This window comes from Nanorana parkeri, unplaced genomic scaffold, assembly GCF_000935625.1.
Source record: "Nanorana parkeri isolate BGI_ZX_2015 unplaced genomic scaffold, ASM93562v1 scaffold467, whole genome shotgun sequence".
Classification (NCBI taxonomy): domain Eukaryota; kingdom Metazoa; phylum Chordata; class Amphibia; order Anura; family Dicroglossidae; genus Nanorana; species Nanorana parkeri.
The window spans coordinates 461,401-486,120 of record NW_017306735.1 but is presented as its reverse complement, the minus strand read 5'-3'; the positions used below and the strand labels follow the sequence as shown (position 1 = coordinate 486,120).

Genomic DNA, 24,720 nt, shown 5'->3' with positions numbered 1-24,720 from the left:
GGCACTAGTAAATACTTTTAATGGGGGCTAGAGAAGTTTCTATGTACAGCACCACCAAAGTAGAGCTCTTGGTGTGCACAGATCAGCTAACATATATCTGATAATTTCCCAGCAGCACTAAATTAAACAACTGTAATCTGATTGCTATTGGTAAAGCCGGCCTTACACTGTTTCGCATTTTAGCTGAGTTCTGCTAACTCGGCCCGAAATTCAGGCAGTGTGTGGTCCTGCCTGCACCTCTACACTTGATAAAATTAAATGTTTAAATTGACTTCTGTTGAAGGAGCCGGGCCAAAAACTGTCAATGTTCATGTATTCCTACAGCAGCGTGTGTTGGCTATCACAATACAATAGCCGGCAGCGGGATTCTCCTATCCACACTGTTTAGTGTGGATGGGGAAACCAAGTATTTTTTCTCGTTCAGCGAATGGCCAACTTAACAGTTCTGCTTTTCATCTCTTTTTGTCCCAAGGCCCATAATATATACTGAGAACCTAAACTCACCAACTGCTATATAACTATAACAAAACCTGTAATAACATTTAAAGTGTATATAGGCAAAATGTTTTTTTGTTGGCTTTGGATAGAACAAGAAAGGGTAAAAACCCTTGTCAGACAATTTGTGTGTTCTAATGAGATTTCCCTTTACTTCCTGTTTTGGAGACTCAACAGGAAATTAGAGAAAATCTCCCCCAAAGTGAGGGCCATTCCCATCTTAGACATTTGTTACCAGAAAATGTCTCCCCTCAGTACAGTCTGACACTGAGCTGATAGGCAGAGAACACAGTACATACTTCTCCTTGAGGGATAAGGCTGCATTAGTAAAACAAGCTAAGAGTTGAGTTTCTAATTATTAGTAATGCCTATACCTAAATGATTCTCTGCACTGTTCCATAAAACCCTGGATTATAAATTAGCACTGTGAGCTGCTTCTATAGCGTTTATATTGCCTGACCTCTTTTGCATTGTTCAGCTTCATCACACAAAATGTATCCATCACAATAGAATGTTAATGGCTGGGCTATAGTGTTTCCAAGAAATTTTCCACGATAAAAGGCAAGGCGCCCAAACGGATATCAAAGTCAAATATGCAATAGTTTGTATGGCTCTTCCTGTATTGGTTCCAACATGACACTCAATGTAAAACATATGGCTGTGGAAGCAATGTGAGTGAAGATTTCCAGAATTACTTTTGCTGTTATCAATGTCTTGAATTTAAGAAGGCAATTTATACTTTTGGCTGCCTGTGTATATGTACAAAACCATTGACAGTTTTGTGTGGAGTGGACATCTCGAATAGATGAAAAATCGAGCTTGACATCATAGTTCACATTTTATTAATGTGTTACAAGTTTGTTAGTCTCACTAGAGAAGGTAACTAGAGAATGTGATAGTACATGTGACTAAAATGTGACATCGGAAAATTATGTACTATTATGTGATTTAAAGTCCTACTTCCTGGCCAAGTCAAAGACGTGACAATATCCCAGCTGTTGTAACTGTAAATTTCCAATCCGTAATGGTGCTAAAATATTTTAGCAAGTATTTGGTTGTCAGTTCATCTGGAGAACAATCTTAAAACCACTTTGTCGCTTTCAAAACAAAATCTGAAAAATGGGTAATGTAATAGAAAACTCGGAAAGTCCAAGCTGCATTATCTTCAATCATTAAAGCCTCTGGAATAATCTTAAGAATTCAACAAATCCAGCAGTTTCAGATGCCTGTATCCAGTGCCCACGCTCTGGTTAGATCCTCTGGCAGCTATGTTGCTGTAAAACAGCAGGGATATGGGGTTCAATGGACGCACCATTGAACACAGCAGGGGACCATGCATCTGATATACTGTATCTGTAAGTGTGCTGGATTTGAAGATTCTGCTGGACGCTGTAGCACCTGAAGACAGTGGAGTTTGGATTTTCTGCCTGTCAGAGAGGTAAGTACTTAGACTTTTCTATTGGATCTAGTTTTTATATATATTTTTTTTAATGGGCCAGGGTTGCTTTAAAGAAGGCTTGTGATTAGAGACTGTCACTGCTGGTCTCTCCTTCTTAAAATACTATCTGCCTGGCTGCATGGTGATTGAATGTTTTCAATAATTAGAGTCTGAGATCAAAGAACAGGCATGTAGATCTGGAGTTCTGACTTTATTCTGACTTCAGGCACATACTGTCTCCGGGCCAGTGGGTATTGAAGTTAGAGAATCACCATGAAGGCCAGACAGTTTCAGAAGGAGGTCTGAAATTACAGCTTTCCCTTTTCCCTCAGCATAGGTTTTTATAGAGATAATCTACTGTTTTCATTGAGTCCCTTACACGCTTACAGTGCATCTGGAGAGAATAAGCTTAAACTTACATGCCTTAACCAGGGCTGGATTTCCATGACTGGAGCCTGTAGGAACACAATCATTGGTTCCATAAATAACATCCCAATTGCTTAGAATATTATGTTACGTTGTGTGTAGCCAATAATTGTGCAGGAAAACAATGTTATGATGCGTACCTATTAAATACTGTTTAAAAATTGTCCTTCAAAAGAGTATTAAATCTGAATGTTTTTATTACACAGGTATGATTTCATTGAAATTCGAGATGGAGACTCGGAAACTGCAGATCTAATGGGTAAACATTGTGGAAATATTGCTCCATCTACAGTCACGTCATCCGGTTCCCACATCTACATCCGCTTTATCTCTGACTATGGCCGTCAGGGTGCTGGATTTTCACTGCGCTATGAGATCTTCAAGACAGGTCAGTCTAAAAAAAAAAAACATTGTTTCCCCCACAGTAACTGTTAGAAAGGTGACCCACAGAGAATAGTCAATTCATTTATATTTTTTGACTCACAACTCTTAGTGGACTTCTGTGAAATTCATTCAGCAAGTATTCAGCTGCCCACCTATGTTCATTACAGTAGCAGATGTGAACTGGCATGGTTTACAAATCCTATGTGTTGAAAGTATACACATTAAATGTGATGATTCAAATTCTATAGCCCAGCTTTAACTGGAAAATGTTATGATCTAACTAGTACAGTCTGTAATTTGTAAAATGAAAGGGCAAATTGATTTTTTACTCTTAGTATATGGTTATGTGGCTACCCAACCTATGCGTAATTCTTTAAATGTATATCATTTCTTGTTTAACCCAGCTCTGTATCCCTCTTCTTGAAGACTGCTGTGATTTAAATTGATGCATATGTTTAATCAATACTTGTTTATGAGTTCTTATGTCTTCATCCCAGTCAGCTTTAAATAAGCCTGCAAGCTGATCAGCAAAGTATTCTCTTAGATCATTCCAGATCATTAGGACATTCCACCATATTGCTTTTCCAATCAACTGATCATTCTAGTGACACACTGAAGTCAAGGGCAAAGTGTTTAAGGTCAATTGAGTTTTACAACCTGAGACCCAAAGCCTCATTTCTTCCACTACTGCAAATCATTATGTATGGAGTTGAAGAGTGGTTACTATACCTCCCAGATCATTTACTTCTTCATAGTCAGCTTTTTGTTAAAGACATAACAAAAATTAACCATGAATTCATGTGTATCAAGCATACCAAATAAATGTTTTAAGACATATATGCAATTCCTAACCTCTATAGATCAGTTTTATTAATAGAGAAGCTTTGAAAGTAACAGGTATTTGCAGTTAGAGGTTAAGCCTATAACCAACATAACATATGTATGTGCTTAGGGCTTCAGTACATAGTAATCAATGAGAATTCATTTTTGACTGACTTGACTGCAGTAATCTGAAATATGGCTTATTGCTTTGGGTTACTGCACTTCGCACATAATCATTGCCTTTTGCATTTATTTATGAAATAAGCCCAGTGGCATATGCATCATCTAATTATGTGTCATACAAATATATTTGATTATGTTTTTGAGACAATCAAATACACTCATAGGAGCTTTTACACTCTAAATGAAATGTATCAAGTATTTATTATTTCATGTTACGGAATAGAGCTTCACAGAGTATAATTGCTTACAATTATTGTTGATCAAACTGGTTGGCATGGACTAAGATTTAGAGCAACTCGGGTAATTATATGATCACTATTTTCTTTCCAATTTGCTTGTGGACTGCCAAAGAGGTCCTTGATGATGCATCACACAGCCTTATAGACACATGGCGCCACTGTGACATAATTTTTAAAACTGGACCACATGAGGGCATCTATGATGCACATGAAGAGTGGTGCACCCATAAGACCTTGCTTAGAATATGTTTGCCTATTGACACAGTCACTAGATGAACGGAGGACCTACAATTATTAAGAGCACACAAAGGAATACAACATAGACAAAGGAACGCTTTACCAGTTCACAGAATCGGACACTGCATAGGGGACCAAAGGTTTGCTGGTGGAGTCTGAGAGAGGGGTACAATTCACAATAATATGTATTATATCTTTTATGGTAATACAGCTAGTGATGTAAGCAAGGAAGCCCAGTGAGACATCTCACCAGAGTCCTGTGCTGCTGATCAGGATTCCTCCCTCATCCCCAAGCCAAAAAATGGGATGGGATGTGGGAGTTATTTGTACCCGGCTTCTGTATCCTCCACCAGTGAATGGAAGCCCTGGGGAACGAGAATTAATGTAATTGCTATATTAATTATATTTTAGAGTTAATAAAAATATTATAAAATGTTTTATTAAACAATAACAAATTACAAGCAATCTGTGCTGTTTTTCCTTGTGGGATTGGGCCCCAGCCGTACAAATAGTGTTTGAAATTATATTAATAATATAAAACTTTTGAATATTTTTAAATGCATTTATTTTCAGCCCCCCAATGCTGTTATCGTTCAAACTGTTCAATAAATAGATTTTTACCTGGTTCTCGCAATTGAAAAGCTTTTTGAATCGAGTGATGAAATCACAAGGGAAGATTTTCACACCTTAATAATGCATACATTTTCCTTAAACTTTTTTCTTCTAGATAAATCAAGCATTATTATCACATCTGCAATGGGGCCGGAAAACATGGTTTAACATAGAGGATGTGACACTGCAGCCTCATGCATGGCCTATTGTTTATAGCAGTGTCTGTTCTGTGTGGTTCACTGTGTCAAAGGCTATTCGCCTTGTAGGAAGCTGCGTGACTAGTCCACTTGTCTATTAACGCTGTAAACAGACACGGGGGGGGTGAGTTTACCATATAAGGATACTAGTTCTTGTATGGATAAACATGCCCTTTGATGCTGTTCCCCCCACTGTTACTTTACCACTTTAACTACCTCATTGCTAGACAATGGAGTTGTTAAAATACAGCACTATTTACTGACCCTGTGTGTGACATGGCAAACAGTAGCTGATTGACACTTTGACAACTTAACTGACAAGCTGACATCTTGGAGTCATAAGTTACAAATTAGACATTTAAGCTCCACTTCTGTTATTCGAAAATCCACCGTCTAGTCAGTTTCAAATAACAAGAAAACAAAAATTAAACAATAGCTTTGCATCAAGCAGGCCTCCATGTCTGGAGCACTTATGTCACATAGTGGAGCATGCAAATGAGTGGGGTAGTGTAGGAAAATCTTTGTTTATTTATTATATATTGTAAATATATTTTGAACAGTATGAATAACCCTTAATGTATCCCTCTAAGGGTCCATTTACACCACATGCATTGGGGCTGCAGTGGCTGTTGTTTCCAGCCCAAATGCAAGACAAGACAATTTGTCTTGTCACCGATCGACACCTTTCAAATCGTCGTGTTGCAGTGGAAACGCAGTGGTGTACGCTGAAAAAAGTACGGCATGCCTTACTTTTTTTCAGCACAGCGGGATGTGAAGCGGAATAACTGCCTTGAGCCCCGCTGTGCCCTTAGAACTGATGGAAATCTCACATTTTAGAACAAAAAAAAGAGTGCACAGTGTGATGTGCTGGATTGGGGCACCGGCACCGCTGTGAGTTTTGTGCAGTGGCTGGTGTGAATGGACCTTTAAGGTTTCCGTAGACAATAGATTTGCATGATTGGAGGATTGGCAATGATAATGATGCCTATGTATCAAACCTTATCTTAGCAGATTGGTTAATTCAGTTTTTATATCCAAAATAAGAGTGTCCGCTCTAAAAACATACATGAAGGTTCATAACACATAAATGAACATGTGTGTGCCCTATTAGTGGACACCAATGCAGAAGGAAATATGGAGTTTGCCATTGCTGACTTAGGAAAATGCAAGTTGTCTGGAATTCATGCTATTCCTGTAAAGACTGTCATTTCTGACTCGCTGACCTGGAACAAATATGTAGCCACTGGTTGGTCATCAACAGGGAAAGTACAGAATGTTGATCAACATTACATCTAGGCAACTAGTATATTCAGGAGAGGTCAGCAACAGCACTTTTATTATTTCTCTCAGCACAGGTTTCCTTTTAGGAAACAATATTGTTGGATTGTTTGCCTGACCACCACTTGAGGTCTACAGCCACCTCAGTACTTCTCAAAGCATGAAACTATAAATAGACAATGTACAAAAATAAACAGCAAATAGAGGCATACTGCCCATGTTATGAAAGTAGCGGTATCACACTCAAATGCTGGAAAAAGTCATGGACATTTAAGTGACACATTGTGTGTATAAACAGACTCCCACTCCTTTTCACCAGACCTTTTTTCAGAAATTTGTTGAGGGAACTAAGGTTAAGTGGAGATTGTGCCTCTGTCAACAGCCTTTTTGTGCATACACAATTTAAGATCATGATGACATTGTTCTGTCGGTAAGCCAACGGGTCAGTGTGCCTGGGGGGTTCTCTTCTATAGCAGTGGCAGCACAGGGGTCACAGAGGAAGTGACAAAGAACCTCTTTGCTATGCTTCAAAGAAGTCTATTCAACTTTTTTTTTTTTACAGATCTAAATTATTCCCATAAAGCAGAATACACTGATCGCCTTTTGTAAAATGCCTGTGCACACGTATATTTTATGGAAATAAACCATCAGATTTATGATTGAAGGACTTAAGCATTTTACAAACACTTCAGGCTGTGTTCAGCTGCAGGTTTGGTATTGCTTTCTATGCACTGTTTGTAAAATGTGAGCCGGGCACAGCCTAGGAATTTGTCCTGTCCACTCGATTCGTACATTTAACATTCTCCTTTCCCTTATGCATTTTTAATGTTAGTGCTGCTGGCAGATAGCTATTGAAAATATCTGCCAACCTGGTCTCATTTGTATTGCACTGAAATTGTAGAAATATACCGTCTCATCAAGATACGGGATAGACAAAGAAATAGTGTGCCGTTTGTGAGCTATCTTAGATATGCATTTCCGCGGTGCCTGGTTCCAAAGGTATCTGGATTAGTGCTGTATCATTGATCTAGCTTTTGTCTTGGGTCCTGCATGCTGTATCAGCTTGTGCATGTGAACAGAATCTCAGATCAGGTTCTGCATATGCGCACCAGCCCAGTCTGTAGCAATGCTGTGTATGAGAGTGAAATATTTATGCACATAATATAAAAGAAAAGCGAGATCTTGGGATAATTGAATAGTAAGCTGAAGGTTGAAGGTTACTGAATAAATATATTCAAGAAAGCTGCCTGGCAGCATTTTCATTGTGCAGTAAATGAGTTTTGATGGCCCAGGTGTCAAGAAAACAGGAGTCCACACATTTCCACCAAAGCGGCTGGCCAGAATGTGTTTCATTTCCCCATACAAGGGAAGATCTTCAGACAAATGATGGATAAAGTTATAGAGTATAAAAGCTAGTCTGAGTTTTTAGCAGTCAGGGTAGCTCTTCCATAATACACAGCTGTCAATCACACTTCTCCTTTCTGAATTAATAGAATGCAGTGTTATGAAACAGAATAGTGGCAGCAGATTCTACTGCAGTATCTGGTTTATTGCTCTGACTTCTGTAATGGCCAAATAAAATCCTGGTAGCGTACACTGACATCCGTAACAGCATTAGCCAAGTTTTTCTCAGCCTACTGCATTATGAGCCTGGTTTAAACAGAATGCAGGGAAAATGATACTGTCTCTATACAGTATATATATTATACAGTAAGTGAAATCACATGAAAGTGAAGGCCACTCATACCACCTACATACTGTACGAAGCAGTAGATTTGGAACATTGAAATGTGTTGGGAAAAGGTTGCATTTCACTGTGTAGGGCTCTACTAGGTTGGCTTCATTCACATTTTAAAATTTCCATAATGTAAACACTAGGGGGTATATTTATGAAGCAGTAAACCTAACATTCAGCTAGCATTCACTGCAGGTAAATCTTCCTGCTTCATGTGTTTGAATGATGGTGGTTGATTCACCAATAGATCACTAAATACATTTGTGTTTATTGGAAGCAACTGATGGCTGGGATGTTAGGTGCAAATATTTCTTCTTTATAGCAGTGGTACAGAAGTAAGAGTGACAGCAGTCATTGTTCCAGAGGGCTCTGGCCAATTACTGCCCCCCTCCCCACTTTTCCTCCCCAAAATTAAAGTCAAAACAGAACTGTACAGGGGAGCTGTTGTCCTGTGGCTTAGAGCACAGTGATGCCTCTCCATGTGAACCCGGCATGTTTAGTGGAACTTTAGTGTGAATGTAAACATTTGTGAAAAAGAAGCTTTTTTATTTATTTATTTACTTATTTATAAATTATTAATATAGGCCTGATTCACAAAGATTTACACAAGGGTGTGTATCTTCATTTTCAGCTTTGTGCCTGTAATTTTCCAATCCCATTGAATTAAGCTAAAAATAACTGTCACTTTTTCAAAAATAAGTACGCATATCCTGGTGTCTTAGGTTTTTAAACTAATTCCTAGGTGGAGGATTCTTACCGTCTTCCTTGCAAACCTCCTGTGCTGTACACTGAGTTGCACATGCGCAGCGTACAATCCCGCATCTGCTATGTGCTGGGATAAATTAACCCAGATGCACATGTGCAGGATTTACACAGCCTGGCCAACCCAATCAAGATGGATAAAGATCTCAAACCCGAGAGAATCCAACAAAAACAATTCCTAGGTGGAGCTTCCATTAGAATTTTCATATGTGTTTAACAAGAAAAGCCGAATGGTTGCTCTTAATTCCCAGTAATCAAGGCTGTATAAACCAAATATTCCTTTATATTTAATTTCAATTAAATTCATGTTTAAAATAAATGTCTGTATACCTTTGGTGAAAATGTAATCAGTGCTGATTTGCATGATACTGACATAGCGGGGAGACTGCTAAAAGATGCTGAATGGGACTCTGATTGTATATTGTAGATTTTTTTCATCTTTGCCATATATTTTAGCTTAAACGTGAATTGCATGCTTGCCCTCTTCTTCAGTCACTGCATCATTCCCTTAAAGCACCTCAAAGATACAGAGCACAGCAGGACCCTTTGCTCATTCAGTACAATGGTTGCCATTGTTGAAGTTGGCGCTAATAGAGTATTAATAGCCTTTGGTCTACTGATGAGCAGAAAGCATTCTTTAATCCTCAGAAACTGAAGAGCCAGAGCTTCAACCTCCCTCACTTTTTATGTTTGTAATCTTTTGAAAATAATTTTGCAAGTGATCTCCAGAGATGAGATTTCTTTAAATATGGCTTGATTTCTTTATGAGAGTCGTATCATATCTGTGAGAATATATGAAAGTCTTTGCATTAAAGTTATTTCTTTGCTTATGTGGGTTCATTGATCTCATTTAATGTAATTTTTAATTGGTATTTTATTTAAAAATAGTTTGAAACGTCCACTAGGATAGTTTTTTGTTTAGACGAAATTACATTGCACACGCCTTTTGCGAAGAGTTAATTGTATAGCATTTGTTCATTCGAATTGGTATTCCCAAGGTGTGTCTTTTCTAATATAAACATATTATTCCCGTAACCATATTCACATTTGTAGTGTGTGTTCATTTCTTAAGGTCAGCAGGGTTATTTAACTTTGCATCTTTACTTCCTGTTTTGTTATTGTAGGCTCTGAAGATTGTTCAAGGAACTTCACCAACACTAATGGAACCATTGAATCTCCTGGCTATCCGGATAAATATCCACACAACCTTGACTGTGTATTTACTATTCTGGCCAAGCCAAAGATGGAGATCATCCTGCAGTTTCTGACCTTTGACCTTGAGTATGACCCTCTCCAAGTTGGGGACGGCGACTGCAAATATGATTGGTTGGACATCTGGGATGGCATTCCAAATGGTATGAAATGTATAGACCTTTCAAAAAGGAAACTAAAGGCTCAAATTATGATGCTTCACACAAGGATAAGGATCTTTATTTTCAGCAATTTAAATATAATTTTTAACTCTCATTGGACTCTGAAAATAAAAGGTCTCATTTTTTGAAAGTAAGGATCCTTATCTTGATCTTTCAGCTTTGTGAATTAAACCTTAAAAGTATAAATGTATCTCTACATAAAAACACAAATCTATCTATCTATCTATCTATCTATCTATCTATCTATCTATCTATCTATCTATCTATCTATCTATCATACTATAAAGAAGGAGTAAAAATATTATACAGTCTTATAAAGTCTTAAAAAAAGAATGAAATGCAGATTTATTTTGTTTGATACCTTAGCTATATGTTTGAAAACTAATGGTAAGATCAGTACTTGACAAAGCTTGTTGACATGACATGACAAAGCATGTTGCGCCCTAACAGCGTGCAGTTGATGTGAGTAGTGACTATGTAAGTCTTCTCAACTCTCATTGTCAACAGCACAGCAACCACAGTTTTCCTAGTATTTCCATTAAATCAACCTTTCTACCTCTTCCACTTTCCCCTTTTTAGGACACCAAGCAATCAAATCACTACCCTTTGGACTGTGGTGTATTGTATTAGGTTACTGGAATTTGCAGCTGCCTTCTACATATACCATTAGTGCCGGTGGCCTGTGTAGCAGATAAGAAAGCACCAGAGTGCTATTAGTAAAACACAGAAGGATGTGACAGCTTCTAATGCCCTCAACTGATAACACTGATGCTCCCTTTTCTCTCCGCAGTGGGGCCCTTGATTGGCAGGTATTGCGGTACGAAGACCCCCTCTGAGATCCGCTCTTCAACTGGCATACTCTCCCTCACCTTTCACACCGACATGGCAGTAGCTAAAGATGGCTTTTCAGCTCGTTTTTTCCTTGCCCCTCAGGAGGTCCCCGAAAGTAAGTTGGATATTTTTTTTTTTGTCTAGCTGTCAGGTCTTGAAAAATCTTCTTTTCCTCTAGCAGTATGTCTGTCAACCACATTGTGATCTTTAAAACTTTGTAATACCTGCACGTCTACGGTTTTGCCATGTCTATCATATTAAACCAGTGTTCTCTGTCCCTCTGCTTGGATTGTCATTACATGTTTTGTTTCAATCAAATGTTATTGAAGCTGTAGCCATATTCAGCACTACAGTAATTTCAGTGTCAGTCACTCGTGTCCCCTCAGTGCATAATTGTCTGAAATGTTTGTCTTCTCAAGCAATACTGCATTAATATTATTCTTTTTGCTGGCAAAATTATGCATCTTCATTATTAAAACTTTCCTCAGGAATTTTATATTTATTTGTTGCCTTTGCTGAGAAAATAGCATTCGTGGGATGCACAGTTGTGTGGCTCTCTCATTTACCCGCAGATTCCCACAATACCTTGGGAATAAAATTCCCGCAGAGTGGCTTTAATTAAAGAACATCTTTTGGAAGCCAACTGTAATGTTTATAGGTTGCGAAATTGAGCACAATCATACATTGATGTTGATGTTTTTTTAATTAGCCTGTTCCTGCATTTTCCACTTATTATGCGCTCTGCTTATTGTCTCTGTAGCACCTTAGTGTCTGCAAGACTTCTCCGGTGTTAAAATACAGCACTCCTTTATGTGGCTGGAGAAACTGTACAACCTTATTAATTATCATTTTATATCATTAGTGCCAGTTATAGGCAAGAATGCTTTAATACAGACAGCTCTGGGATGGAATCACAAGTACAGACATCTGACTGTAATATGCAGAGTAGCCTCCAAAGAAAATAATTAAATCTCAACTAGATACAGTGCAGTGTATGGATAGAGTTATGAAACAGGCCCAAATGTGCCCATCTCAGGAGTCTGTGAATAACACCAAGAAATTAGTATTTCTGTTAATCTGCTGAAGGCTTAAATTGCCAAAGATTAGCAGCATTTTTCTTGTGATAAGGCCGTGTTTTGCTGTCCCTAATTTGCTCTGCTGTTGTGGATGTTCACCGTTAAGAGACAAGATAGCAGAGCTTGTCTGTAACAATTAGAAAGCTCATGAATGGGATGATTCACGCAGAATCTCAAATTGCACGGAATGCTCCACAAATGTACATTTAATTTAAGAGCATTAAAGCTCTTGAGAAAGTCTGTAGAATATTACTCACCTGTTATGTGAAAACTTGATTATCATGGAAGGCAAGTCTGCAAATGAGGTCAGTTTAGGTTTTAATATATGGCTTTGTGTCTTGTTCAGCATTTCAATGCAATGTTCCTTTGGGAATGGAGTCTAGGAGAATATCCAATGAGCAAATTACTGCATCTTCAACATATACAGATGGAAGGTGGACAGCCCAGCAGGGAAAGCTTAACAGTGATGACAATGGTTGGACACCCATTATGGACAACAACAGGGAATACCTGCAGGTGAGCTGGCAATCTCTTTTATTCTTGTACAAGCTAAAGTACCCATGACTTGCTAGGTAAAAAGCTTAAGAACAAACAACACCTTATATAACCAACAAAAACACACACACTATATATAGCCTGTATTGTTCTTATCAGACAAATGGGGTAAATTAAATGGGGTGTTTTCTTCTGAACCCTCAAAAGAAAATCAGCAGACAATTCCAACCAGGTTTAATTTTGTGTTCCAAGTTAATGGTTTAATTTTGTAAGGGTAGCCATAGATAGATTTGTAAGGATATCCTTGAGTAAGGAAGCAGCTATAGTCCTTGCCTGGCATTGACACCTATGTATGTTTGGTACCTTTTCCTTACTCTGTCAGAAGATGAGACCAGCTTGCAGAAAATATTTTCAGCAAGTTGGCAAATCTTGAGTGATAACACCACAAACTAACTGATATTCCCAAACAATCACAAGTGATGTTCAAAATTAGGAACATTACGAGCCTATATAAAGCTGTCTATGGCTGTTGTAAAAAATGCACTTATTATGAAACAAATGTGTCTAAATCAGTAGTAATGGTTACAAATATGTGATATTTGGTGTTTGCATATTCCACCTATTATTCTCAATGTAATTCTGATCAAAACATACACACGGGCAAAAAATAATAATAATAGGAGGAGGGTTTGGTAAATATCAACTTTATATCCCCACACTATTACTGAATAGCCCAAACTAATGTATAATATGTGGCAAGGGGAAACCAAATTTACAGCATTCTCTTATCTGTATGTACTGGCTCATCCAGAAAACCTAGAAAGAGTCGTATTGTAACCTTTAAAAGTGTTGTCGGTATAGACAAAATACCACAATAGTTTTGATGATAAACCTTCACTATTTGGGTTGTACTATTTTGAAAAATACAGCAAATTCAAGATAATCAAAAGCATTACTTTACATGCAATGGAATTTATGTGAAATCCGGTCCCCGATTTAATTTGTTTCCACATAAAGGCTAAAATTGTACCATTGATTATTATTAGGAAAGGCATTGGCATGCTTGCAGGTTTAGGGCCTCTGCTACTACCAGACAAACCATAAGCCTTGCAGGACAGATTTTTAGATATTATATTACTTTTATTATTATATTATAATACAATGTATTCCTCTGATGTAGCCAAGATGCAGCCTTGTGTGTAAATGTAGATAATCATTCACTGTGTTTGGAGACTGTATCCCACACCTGCATTGCTGCTGTAATAATCATTTGTGAAGTGATGCCAATAGATGAGGGAAAAAGCTTATGCTGCAGTGTCTAGTGAACTGCTTTAAATCAGGTATATTGATGTATTACGAATGGCTCCTGTCAAGGGCTCATTTGAATGCCTTAAAAGACAGCGGTTTGGAAGCTTTTGCTATGCATTGGGAAGGTAGCCCTCTTAAGTGGATCTCACTGCACCATGCTCAGGATTAATTGTTAGTCAGGAGGCATAATGCTAAGGCTGGTGGGAGTGCCGTAATGAATTGATCCTCTGCAGAAACAGGCTGCAGCGTTTTAAATCACCCCGTCACCAGTCAGCTCCCTTAGGATGCCAGCCAAGTATAACTGAGATTTAGTGTACAGGAAAAAAGTATAACTGCTTCTGAGGCAGCCTGTGGTACAGTGTGAAGTGTGAGCTAAATAATAACACGTTCAAATTTACAAAATAGAAGGGTACAGCATAAAGTCACACATGCGGCACAGTAACTTTTTTTTATTGCAGAAAAATTAATGGTTAAAAGTAAATGGATATGCAGAATTGTATTTGGTCTTAAAATAACATTGCAAACGTTGGCTGTCACCATCATAGCCAATTTTACCATCTTGTCCAACCGTACCCTCTTCTACAGGTGGACAATGAGTAGTGTCCAGCTGGTTATTTGTTTATATGTACATGCCAAATCCCATAAACATAACAAAGCCAACAAAAGAGAGGTAATAACAGATATTTTTTCAGAGTCATCTAAAAAATATTTTACCAATCTATTATACTTTGGCTGTGAATTCCTGCTTTGAAATGTAGGTAAATGGTTAAATGATCACAGATAGACAAACACATCTAAAAAGTGCATTCAAGATGGTTCATTTAGCTTTGTCAGTGACTCTGACACCATGATAGTTACATTCGGTATGTATCTGCCATTACTGTGACTGATACACAGAGTAGAATTGTAACCTTTAGCTAAGACAGTTTCCTGAATAGCAGCAGGGAGAGGATTTAACACTTTCATCAATGAAAATAAAACCTACGGTGTAATATCTACTGCCATCTGCCAACCCCTCCACCTCCTATGTTATGAAGGTCAAGCTATAAATGTAAAGGCATTTCATAGTCCCACCTATGGTTCCAAGGGGAAGGAACATTGTCTCAGTAGGGCTGCGTCCAGCTGCCAAATACTGAGATAATTTATTCCACATTAGTAATCTGGCAGGGAAAGAAGCCACCAAGCAAAATGCAAAGTGTCTTAGGCGTTACTGCATTGAATTTTTTCTTTTGAGAAAAACTTTATGACTGCATAGGCTGCTTCTTGCATCACATCATTAGTGGTGTTAACTCCTTGATAAAGCCTCCATACATTTTTTAAAGTTATAGGCAGAACATGATAACTACTTCTGATTTTCAAAGATACAGTTGCAAGAGCCAACCTTTGAGTGGGGGTGGAGGATGAGGGGTGCAGAACTTTTCTGTAGCAGTATATCACATTGCTTTTATTGCCCCATGTATATAAAAGTTGAATGGGCATGACTGCTATGGTTAATTGTCTAGGAAATCCATTGAAAACATTGAGAAAGAACAGGTAAAGTGTTTTTTTTGTGGCCACGTCTTAAAACTCACTCGTGCCAGTCTAACTACCTGATCATTCTATTTTACATATAGTACAACAGTTCATTAAATAAAATGTAGATGTTAAAAAAGTAGAATATACCGACAAATAATCTAAAAAATGTCTACTATGTTGGTTATCGTAGCAATGGAGGGGGTACTCAGAGACAGGCCATTGATCTGTATGGAATAAAGGACCAAATTCATTAGCATGAATTCAATGTTGCAACCACCTGACCATGTATGATGAGCGTAATGATGATTGCAATAAATTAGTTCTGACTGCCAAGGCATCATAATCTGCTGATTAAGCATGTATTACTCTATCCACGTATACCTAGTAGAGGATTTGTCCAGCACTAGCTGGATAAATACTTGTTCAGTCTGAATGTTCCGGATGGAATGATCATAAGCCCTAATGTGTAGCTTATATGAGGTTTTTTTTGCCAGGGCATATGGTTTCTTTACAAAAACTAATGATGGAAAATGAACTGGAAACAGCAAGAATGTCCTGTTTTCTCCCACTGATGTTCCATTATTCATTATGTGTAGAAACATGTGCATGCTGTCAGTTTTTGTATCAATGATCTCAATGTGAGCATTTGTTTATCCTTAGTTCAACTTTTAGATAACACTGCCCAGAGCCTAATACCTATTGTCATGCTGCACTGCTAAGCCACGTACGGTTCTAAACAGTGATTGCTACACACTGTAGAAAGATGCAATTGTTAGAGCAAACAGCTTGGATGGGTCTCGTCTGGGAGTTAAGCTGTCAGACTTTTACTAGTAAACTGTGTGCAGCTCCAAAATACTAAGTATATTGTTATCATTAATATACCTACAGATTGATCTCCGCTTCTTGACTCTGCTGACAGCTGTGGCAACCCAAGGTGCTATCTCAAAAGATACACAGAATGCCTATTATGTCAAATCATACAAGCTAGAAGTTAGCACCAACGGTGAGGACTGGATGATGTTTCGTCATGGCAAAAACCACAAGGTGAGACAGCATTTCAGCAGCTAATTGTTTTAGAGGGATTTTAGAATACTAACCGCAAAGAAAAGATGATAACGAGCATCATTCATATTAGTATTTAACTGAAACAAAAAGCTGCACAAATTCCACTGGCAATAAGCAGCATGTTTTTCATGAGTGTAAATCTGAGCATATTCAATAGACAGAGGTCAAGCAAGAGACCTTGCCTTCTCCCAACACACACTTTTTTAAAGTCATACTGAACTCACAAAGCAAAGATTTGTTATCTTATAGGGAACATCTACAAATGTGCCCAGCCAATACCCTGAAAATCTATTTTGAATTCCTCCTGAAAAATAGCAGCACATTTCCTGGCCCGCGACTTTGCCTAGGCACTCCATTGCCTACAACGTCATAGCTGTATATGTGCTGTGTGAGAGGCACCTCTGCCCCAGACTGCTAGTCTGATGAGATCTAAAGTGGGATTTGGTGATGTCTTCCCTTTCCTGCTTACCGTTCTCTTTGCTGGAGAGGATGCCGCAGTCCAAGGATGTCTTTGCTTCTGCTTTATTCATTCAATGGATCTCTGCTCCTTGCAGCAGGGCCTTCCACGGCAAGGGTATTTTTATTAAGTCCCAAAGTACAGCTATAAGCACAGATGAGCATGAGATTTCAGTTGTCCTGTCCCAGGCCAGGCAGATTGGGCAATTACTTCATGTCTATGAAACCCCTGGATGACTGCGGCATGATGCCATTTAGCTGGAACAATTGACCGGACAGCTTAGGATGCCTGCTGATAAGCCAGTCCCACTGCATCACGCCTTTCCCAGGTTTGTGCCCTGTTCTGCAATTGGAGCATACTTGCACATTCAACCATTCTTACAATGGGATACAATTTCCCTATTGATGTGTGCTGTCATACCACATGAAAATATACTACAGTCTAATCAGTTGCAGTCTGCATGGTCAGACTAATAGGATATTTTCACCTCAGACAATCTTTGTTTTCATGGCATGGTATTGTGACACCACACACATTGAGTTTCCTATCAAAATGCCATCTGCATTTATATTTGTATTTTAGGGCACTGTATTAAAGGCTTATGAACTCTTCAGTTCTCAGTATACAAGATGTGTAGGATGCAACAAGTTACATTTACTAAACAGAAAATGGTGCTTTTACAAACATTATTAGGTGCACACTGTGGCAATGAAATGTAAAGGTTTTTGAACAAATAATACTGCAGTCTTATTGAAGTGTGACATACACTGGCTATTTTACTGCTCACAAAATCTGTGAAGTGCTTTTCTAAACAGCAAAACTACAATGAAAACTGCAATTTGCAGTCAACAGTGCTTTGTAGTTGTTATCAAACTTGCTTATAGTGGGAAGGATATAAATGGACATGTTTTCTAAACTGATGGGTTTAGAACTGCCAGGATATTGTGTATTTGAACCCAGGAAAAATAGCAAGTGGCAGTCATTTCAAACCTGCAAAGTTTAGCACCATTTCTATACTGTTGTAGAATGTTTTGTTCTTCAATTTTGTAAGATTACATTTGTGTAGCCTTTTCCCCAAAAGATAACAGCTCAGAGTACTTAACAGGCTGGCATACCCATTAATGGAAGACCACGAGTGTACATGGTCCCTGCCAAGCTGATTTCAGCCCATATGCACTTCAGCACTAGTTGGGAGCTTTAAGAGAGCTCTTGAAATACATGGGGTCCTCTTCTTACAGCACCAACTAATGGTGACAGATGTAAGGCACATCTGCTCCTCTGTTACTCCAGGAGAAATTGGGAAAATGTAGCAACTTACTTGACCTAAACCCCTAACAATGTAAAAAATATTTCACGGTACTTCACCAGTGGTGCCAAAGATCTTATTGCCATCCGCAGAAGTTGTTCAAAAAAGCCTAGTATGCCTAGCAACACATTTGATGCTGCAAGGCGTACATATTGGTGTATGCACAGTGCAGAGACTGTGGCCAAAAAAAAAGGACAAACAACAGAAGAATATAATCAGCGCTGGCCGTAATAGTACAAGAACAATCACAAAGTTTGTGAGTGTGGAATTGTCCTATCGAGGACAATGCATCTCACATGACATTGCGCCATGCTGCCAATTTAAAAACTTCTAGCCATCAGCTGTCAACACAGAAGAACAAAAGTTTAGTTAACAGGACACATGGGCAAGTTATGATGTATTGGCAAAATGCAACAGCAGGGTTTAAGAGCATACCAACATTTACATTGTTTGTCATGCCTGACTTTCAATCACTTCTAGAAAGCCAAAAAATTTGCCTACATGGACGCATCACAGACTGATGATTAGATTGTGTTTACTTTTTCTGTAATACACGATGAACCAGTTTACATGCACTGTCAGTTCTTTTCTGTAGTGCAGGATAAGGTTTTTTTAGGTTAGCATTTAGATTTAACATTAAAACTGGCTTTGTGAGGGTTGGCGGTTAGAAAAAAAAAATCATCAGATGTGTGCAGTCTCTAGAGGTAAATAATGTGAAGACAGTAAGATGTTACCACTGAGTGCAGTGATGCTGACAGACTGAGCACATGAAAGTAACTGGGTCCCTGTGGACAGCTTTTGCGGAATGGCATGAGGTTTGGATATCTCAGCTGTGTCCGTCCACCCTCATGGATGTTCTGTTAAACCAATAAAGAGTTGATGTGTAACATTGACAGTCTAGGCGGCCACCAGATTTCTGCTGCTGACTCATTTATTTCAATGTTTCATCACACTTGAATTCCTCTATGAAATGATATTTAGGGCAGCTGTTTCCAATTGACTTGAAATAAAACTATTTGTCGTGCAGTGTGTCACCAATCTTTCTGGCTGTGAATAAACACTGGCTAACATGCAGGTCTACAGCAAGGGTTTCTTGCACTTGTCAGCAAGGCAGTGGAGACCTGTTTTTGAACTGCTGTACTCTTCTTGATAGTAAGTCAAATGGAAAATGTTTTCCCAGAGTTGTGTCTTTTCTTCGGATGGAATTTGTGGAGAATTTATGCTCTATCCATCTACATGCTGTGAAAACAATCAAGAAACCACATGAAGATGCTATTCAGGAACTAGTGAGGCCTAAAACTTAGAACAAGTCTCCTGAAACCAATTTCACTAGCAGGAGATCTTATAAAAATCATGATCGTGGCTAACATACATGTTCTTTCTTTTAAGGAAATGTGTGGTAGGTAGGCATGTTATTTTATAAGCACAATTATCTCTGCAATCTGTAGTGCGAATATTATTACAATACATTTCAATGCCTATTACACAGCCATAAGGAACTACTTAGTGGACACCTATGTAGTTTCCTCCTAACAGTAGACAAAGTTCACATCTTTAGATCCTGGAAGAACATAATCAAAGAGTGTGTAACATAATCATTGATTTAGCCATGAACTTAGCTTACTCTGTCACAGTGCCCATTATTCTGACATTTCTTTCTATAATTTAATATAAAGTGAACTTTCAACAGAATGTACAGTGCTGATGATAGTAAAGGTTAGCATGTAAAATCATTGACATCTCTAGGTTTAGGCCTATAGTGACCATGATAAATCCATAAGGGCTAAAACTATAATAAGCTGAATGAAAAAGTACAGTGTTCGGAACTATGTATTTTCATAACTTTAGACAGATTTAAAATGATTTTTTTCTTTGTGTCCTGACTTCACTGGCTTTATACTTGTTCTGGCTTAGTTGTTTACAGAGTTTTAAAACCAGAGACAGCCCTGGTCCTAGCCAACTATGGAATTCTAGATATGTCTCAAAGTACAGCATCGGTCGTGAGGGAAAAAATGGGGCTGCTAATTGCTCAACTTTTTCTAAAATTGACAACTGCCTGGCTGTTTCTGACTTGAGTAATTCTTTAGAGGACTACAAAACCCAGCAACAATATATTACACAGCGCAATGCAGAATACCACCAGCTATAAGGATTTGTTGTGCTCCTCTATAGCTGGTGATATTCTGCATTGCGCTGTATAATGTACTATTGCTGGGATTTGTAGTCCTCTATAGCTGGTGCCATTCTGCATTCATTGCTGTATAATTTTACACTTTCCATTTCACTATATTGCACACCACACTTTTTTTTTTTCTTTCTTTTTTACTTCCACCGCTCCAAGCTTGCTCTTGTGATGGACTACAATCTCAATAAAAACTAGTAGTCCCATCACTGGAGCCATTTTTTAAAACTTATTTTATTGTTTATCCGATTAACCGATTAATCGAACTTAATAATCAGCTAACTAATCGATTTTGAAAATAATCGTTAGCTGCAGCTCTACTTCTGAGTCTTACACATAGAACAAACATTTAGAATCTGAAAGTCAGAGAACTGTCTCAATTTCTTATCTCAATAACAGATCTCTTGTTTTAGATCAGTGGTTCTAAATACCCACACATTTCTCTCATGATAGATATACTAATTTTGTATTGAAAGTCTTTCGTACAAAGACTATCAATCATCCCTAGTTCTCTGCTTGTCACATCTGATCCGCTCTTTAATGCCTCTATGCCACTGATACCCATGTTGCATGTACCAACCAGCCTTCTGGCCCAGGCGCCTTGCTATTTGCCCATCACTAGAAAGGATGGACCCACCAAACATTATTAAGGTGCATAAAGTGGAAGGGAGCAGAACAAGAGCCACTGAAGGAACCAATGGGTACCTGCATCATGGGTTTATTGGATGCAGTGGATCAGATGCAGCATGCAGACACTCAGAGGTGCCTGCTCTGGGCTTTAGCTAAAATATAATATACAACAGGTACACTTTAAACTGTAAATCACAGAGCTGGAAAGGTTAGGGGAACTCACTATTGCATAGCAAGACCACAAGCTACTGCTGCCTAAGTTAATAATGCTTCTCTAACACACCACATAGAAGGTATGTTGACAAAGATAAGTTGGAATGTTATAAATATGAATATCAGTAGTAATAAACTGGAGTCTTCCAACTCCAGTTTGCAAATTTGCATCTTTGCCATTGTCTTTTATATACCATGCAGTCATATTGTGTGCTTGTGAAATCTCTTAGCTTTTTTCCTTCTTCGTCAAATAATTCCTAACTGCAGCTTCAAAGTGAAAATGTATCATGCAGTGAACAGATGGCTCAATGTGATCAGATTTGATAAACATGGCAAAATATTGCAATATACGGATCTCCATCATTGATCCATATGATATCCAAGAAATTTACAAGGGTGATCAGTACAAAGTAAAAGTGATGAAGCCTGTCAGGGAAATAGGATCTGTTACAGCAATCACACTTGGCAGAGATGTATTGAGTCTTCCGTCTGCTACTACCATCTGTAGCTTTTGGAAGGAAATGTAGTATGTTCTGTGTGTGCAGCGTGATCCCATGGGATGGTTAACCCCTGTTTTTGTACCAGCAGTAGAATACAAACATTCAATCGGAATGAGGTAGTGGATCAGGGTCACAACACCCCATTTCCTGTTCCACACGTGACACACAATGCACTGCGGGCAATTTCAACATGAAAACATCCTACTACACTCACAACTATGTAATAGCTTGGCTGTGTCTCTTATAAGCAGGGCATATCTTTTACTACAAGCTGTTACTGTTCTAAATAATTTATATATCTCAAAATATTTAAATCATATGTTTCATTTCATTTGAGCCTGATATATGAAAACTGCAACAGAGGAGATGTGGATGTGTTGTCTACAACAACTAGTTACATTTTGTAGTTTATTTTTCAACTCTTAATGGAAAGAAAAAGCTAAAATCCTATTGGTTGTTACAGAACTATACAAAATAGTTCCTGATTACTACTGTAGCACATGAAGGAAGTATAGTCAAAATCAGGGGTGGGGAATTATGCCGTGGGGGCCACATGAGAAACTGGGACTGTTGTAGAGGGTCAAACCAATAGGCTGAACTACTACTTTTTTCAACTGTGCTGCACCGCAACGTATGGTATTGCGGTCCTAGCAACCAATGACTGCAAAAGGAGGAGGACCCCTGATGTCATTGTTTGCTAGGATGCCAACAGTCAAACGAGTGAAAAGGACCACGAGTGAAAAGGATCCCTGACCTGCACTGGGCTATGGCTTGCAGTGGCTGCACCGGCCTTGGAGGCTGGCACATCCACTGTCACCAGCCTTAATCAAGCACGGGTTGGCAATCGCTCCGTGTCCAGACCACGGGCTGGACAGGGACAGCCAAACGGCTGTATATTGCCCGCAGTCCATAAAATGCCCAGGCCTGGGCTAAATCAAGCTTTCATACATTCATCCTTGCAAATTGTAGACTATGGGGTACTTGAAGAGCTCCTATTATAAGATTGACTATATATTTTATGTTAGGCACACGCATACTAAATATTATAAAAGGTCTAACACTTGCAATAATTGATTTGCCTTTAGAGATCACAGTCCTTCGCCTGACATTTTCTTTTGTCCCTAGAAGGCAGAAACCATCTTTATAAAGGCAATATCCAAGATCAGCCGCTGCTTACTAGATTAAAACCCTTCCATTTGATGTCACAATTATGTAAAACCTGGTGTCTGTGCTGTAGCTTTCATATTTTGATCGATATAAACATATGTTGTCCTACACCGATCAGACCCTGGCACCTTCCTCTCGCCTTGTGACTTGCTACAAAGTTACAGTGTTACAGTCAGAGCAACCACTGCAAGAGGGGAGAATGCCTGCAGCAGATGATATACTTCTAGACTGCACCTCTCAGCCTAAGCACAATCACTTGCCTGGGGCTCAGTGACTGCTTTTTACCGATAAAAGGCAGAGTTTATTTTTTAACTATACTGTTGTTTCATATTTGTAACTGTCTGTAATTTATTTGTGTAGACTTACTGATGGGTAGACTGTAATGAAGAACCTTACTTATTTGGAGACATTAACAATTTAGATATTTTGGATAACATTATAAATTTGGTGTTGATTGTCTTTAATCAACGCAGTACAAGTATGATTCAAGATTAAGCATAGTATTGTATGTTAAGATAAAACACATTGAGGGGAATTTATTAAAACTGGAGCAGACAAAATCTGGAGCAGATTTACATGGCAACCAATCAGGTTCTCTCTTTCATTTTCAAATCTTAACTGAGCAAACTGAAGAGATATGCTGCTTGGTTGCCATGGGCAACTGCTCCAGATTTTGTCTGCTCCAGTTTTGATAACTTCCCCTCATTATTTATAAGTGTTCTGCAATAAGTATTCACTGCACCAAAAGCAAAGTAGATTGCTTTTTCAGATTTGTCTCCATTTGAAATATTTGTTAACGCTTAGTGACCCAGCAGAAAAAAAACTACATTGTCAGCTTAAATATTTTAGACACAAAAAAGGAATCAGCATGAAAAAGGATTATGTAATGCAAGGGACCTTTTAGTGGAGCATCATGGCGGATCACTGCAGTATCATGATCTGGGCCTCCTTGCCAAGTAAATTTGTCATATCTGCCGCATCTTGACTCAGCGCCACAAAAGAGGCTGGCGTTTAAATAAATGTATACAAGTCTATATATGTGTCAGGCCATTAAAGGCATCTCTGAATTACTCCCTGCCGCCTGATGGGTTGGCCCTTTGCCAGCTGGAATGAGAAATCAGAGCTTAAATGTACTTTCCTTGCAGAGGGAAATAAAAAAAAAGTGCAAATATGTCCCCAGGGAGGAGAAAAATGAAAATCCTTCCAATATGTATGACCTCAGGTGCCAGCAAATTGATAAATGTATCAGTACACAATCCTTTAAATAAACATTTATTAATTCATAATTAACAGGGGCATCAATCATTGCTTTGAGGGAGAGCCCATTGTAGCAACAAAAAATATTTTCGGTAACCATAAAATTAAATCTTCCTATAAAATGACAGTATTGTAACTTGTAACATTTCTATAATATGCCCTCCTTTATCCCTTCTGAAACTTGCACAATTACATAGTATTAACCGCCAGTTCTTCTGAATTATTTGTGCCCTCCAGCTCCATCCCCTCCCTGAGACTGATCTGCAGTCATGACCAGTTCTCTTTAAAGTGTAGCTCTGACCAAAACTTTATTACAGGTTTGGATAGAGTAGAGAATGAATACGTCCCCATCAGGTTTTTGCTGCTGTCTGTGGACATTTAGGGCCCGTTCATACCACTTGTGTCGGGTTGAGTTGGCCTTTATTGGCCTTTATTGCTCAGCGCAGCCCCAATGCAAGGATATGACTAATTGCTTTGATTATAGTCTGGGCCATCCCGTACCCTAACTAAGAGCGGAGGGAAGGAGGGGGGGTTGGG

At 38.6% G+C, this 24,720-nt stretch overlaps 1 protein-coding gene across 2 annotated transcripts in view; it reads left to right on the top strand.

Moving 5' to 3' along the window:
• NRP2 (neuropilin 2) overlaps positions 1-24,720 on the top strand; it is a 142,184-nt gene that overhangs the window by 47,735 nt on the left and 69,729 nt on the right. For both annotated transcript variants that reach the window (XM_018560590.1, XM_018560591.1), the window contains exons 3-7: positions 2,566-2,747; positions 9,933-10,163; positions 10,972-11,127; positions 12,435-12,604; positions 16,295-16,450. In XM_018560590.1, the coding sequence (XP_018416092.1) occupies positions 2,566-2,747; positions 9,933-10,163; positions 10,972-11,127; positions 12,435-12,604; positions 16,295-16,450 (895 nt within the window). The remainder of the gene's footprint in view (positions 1-2,565; positions 2,748-9,932; positions 10,164-10,971; positions 11,128-12,434; positions 12,605-16,294; positions 16,451-24,720) is intronic.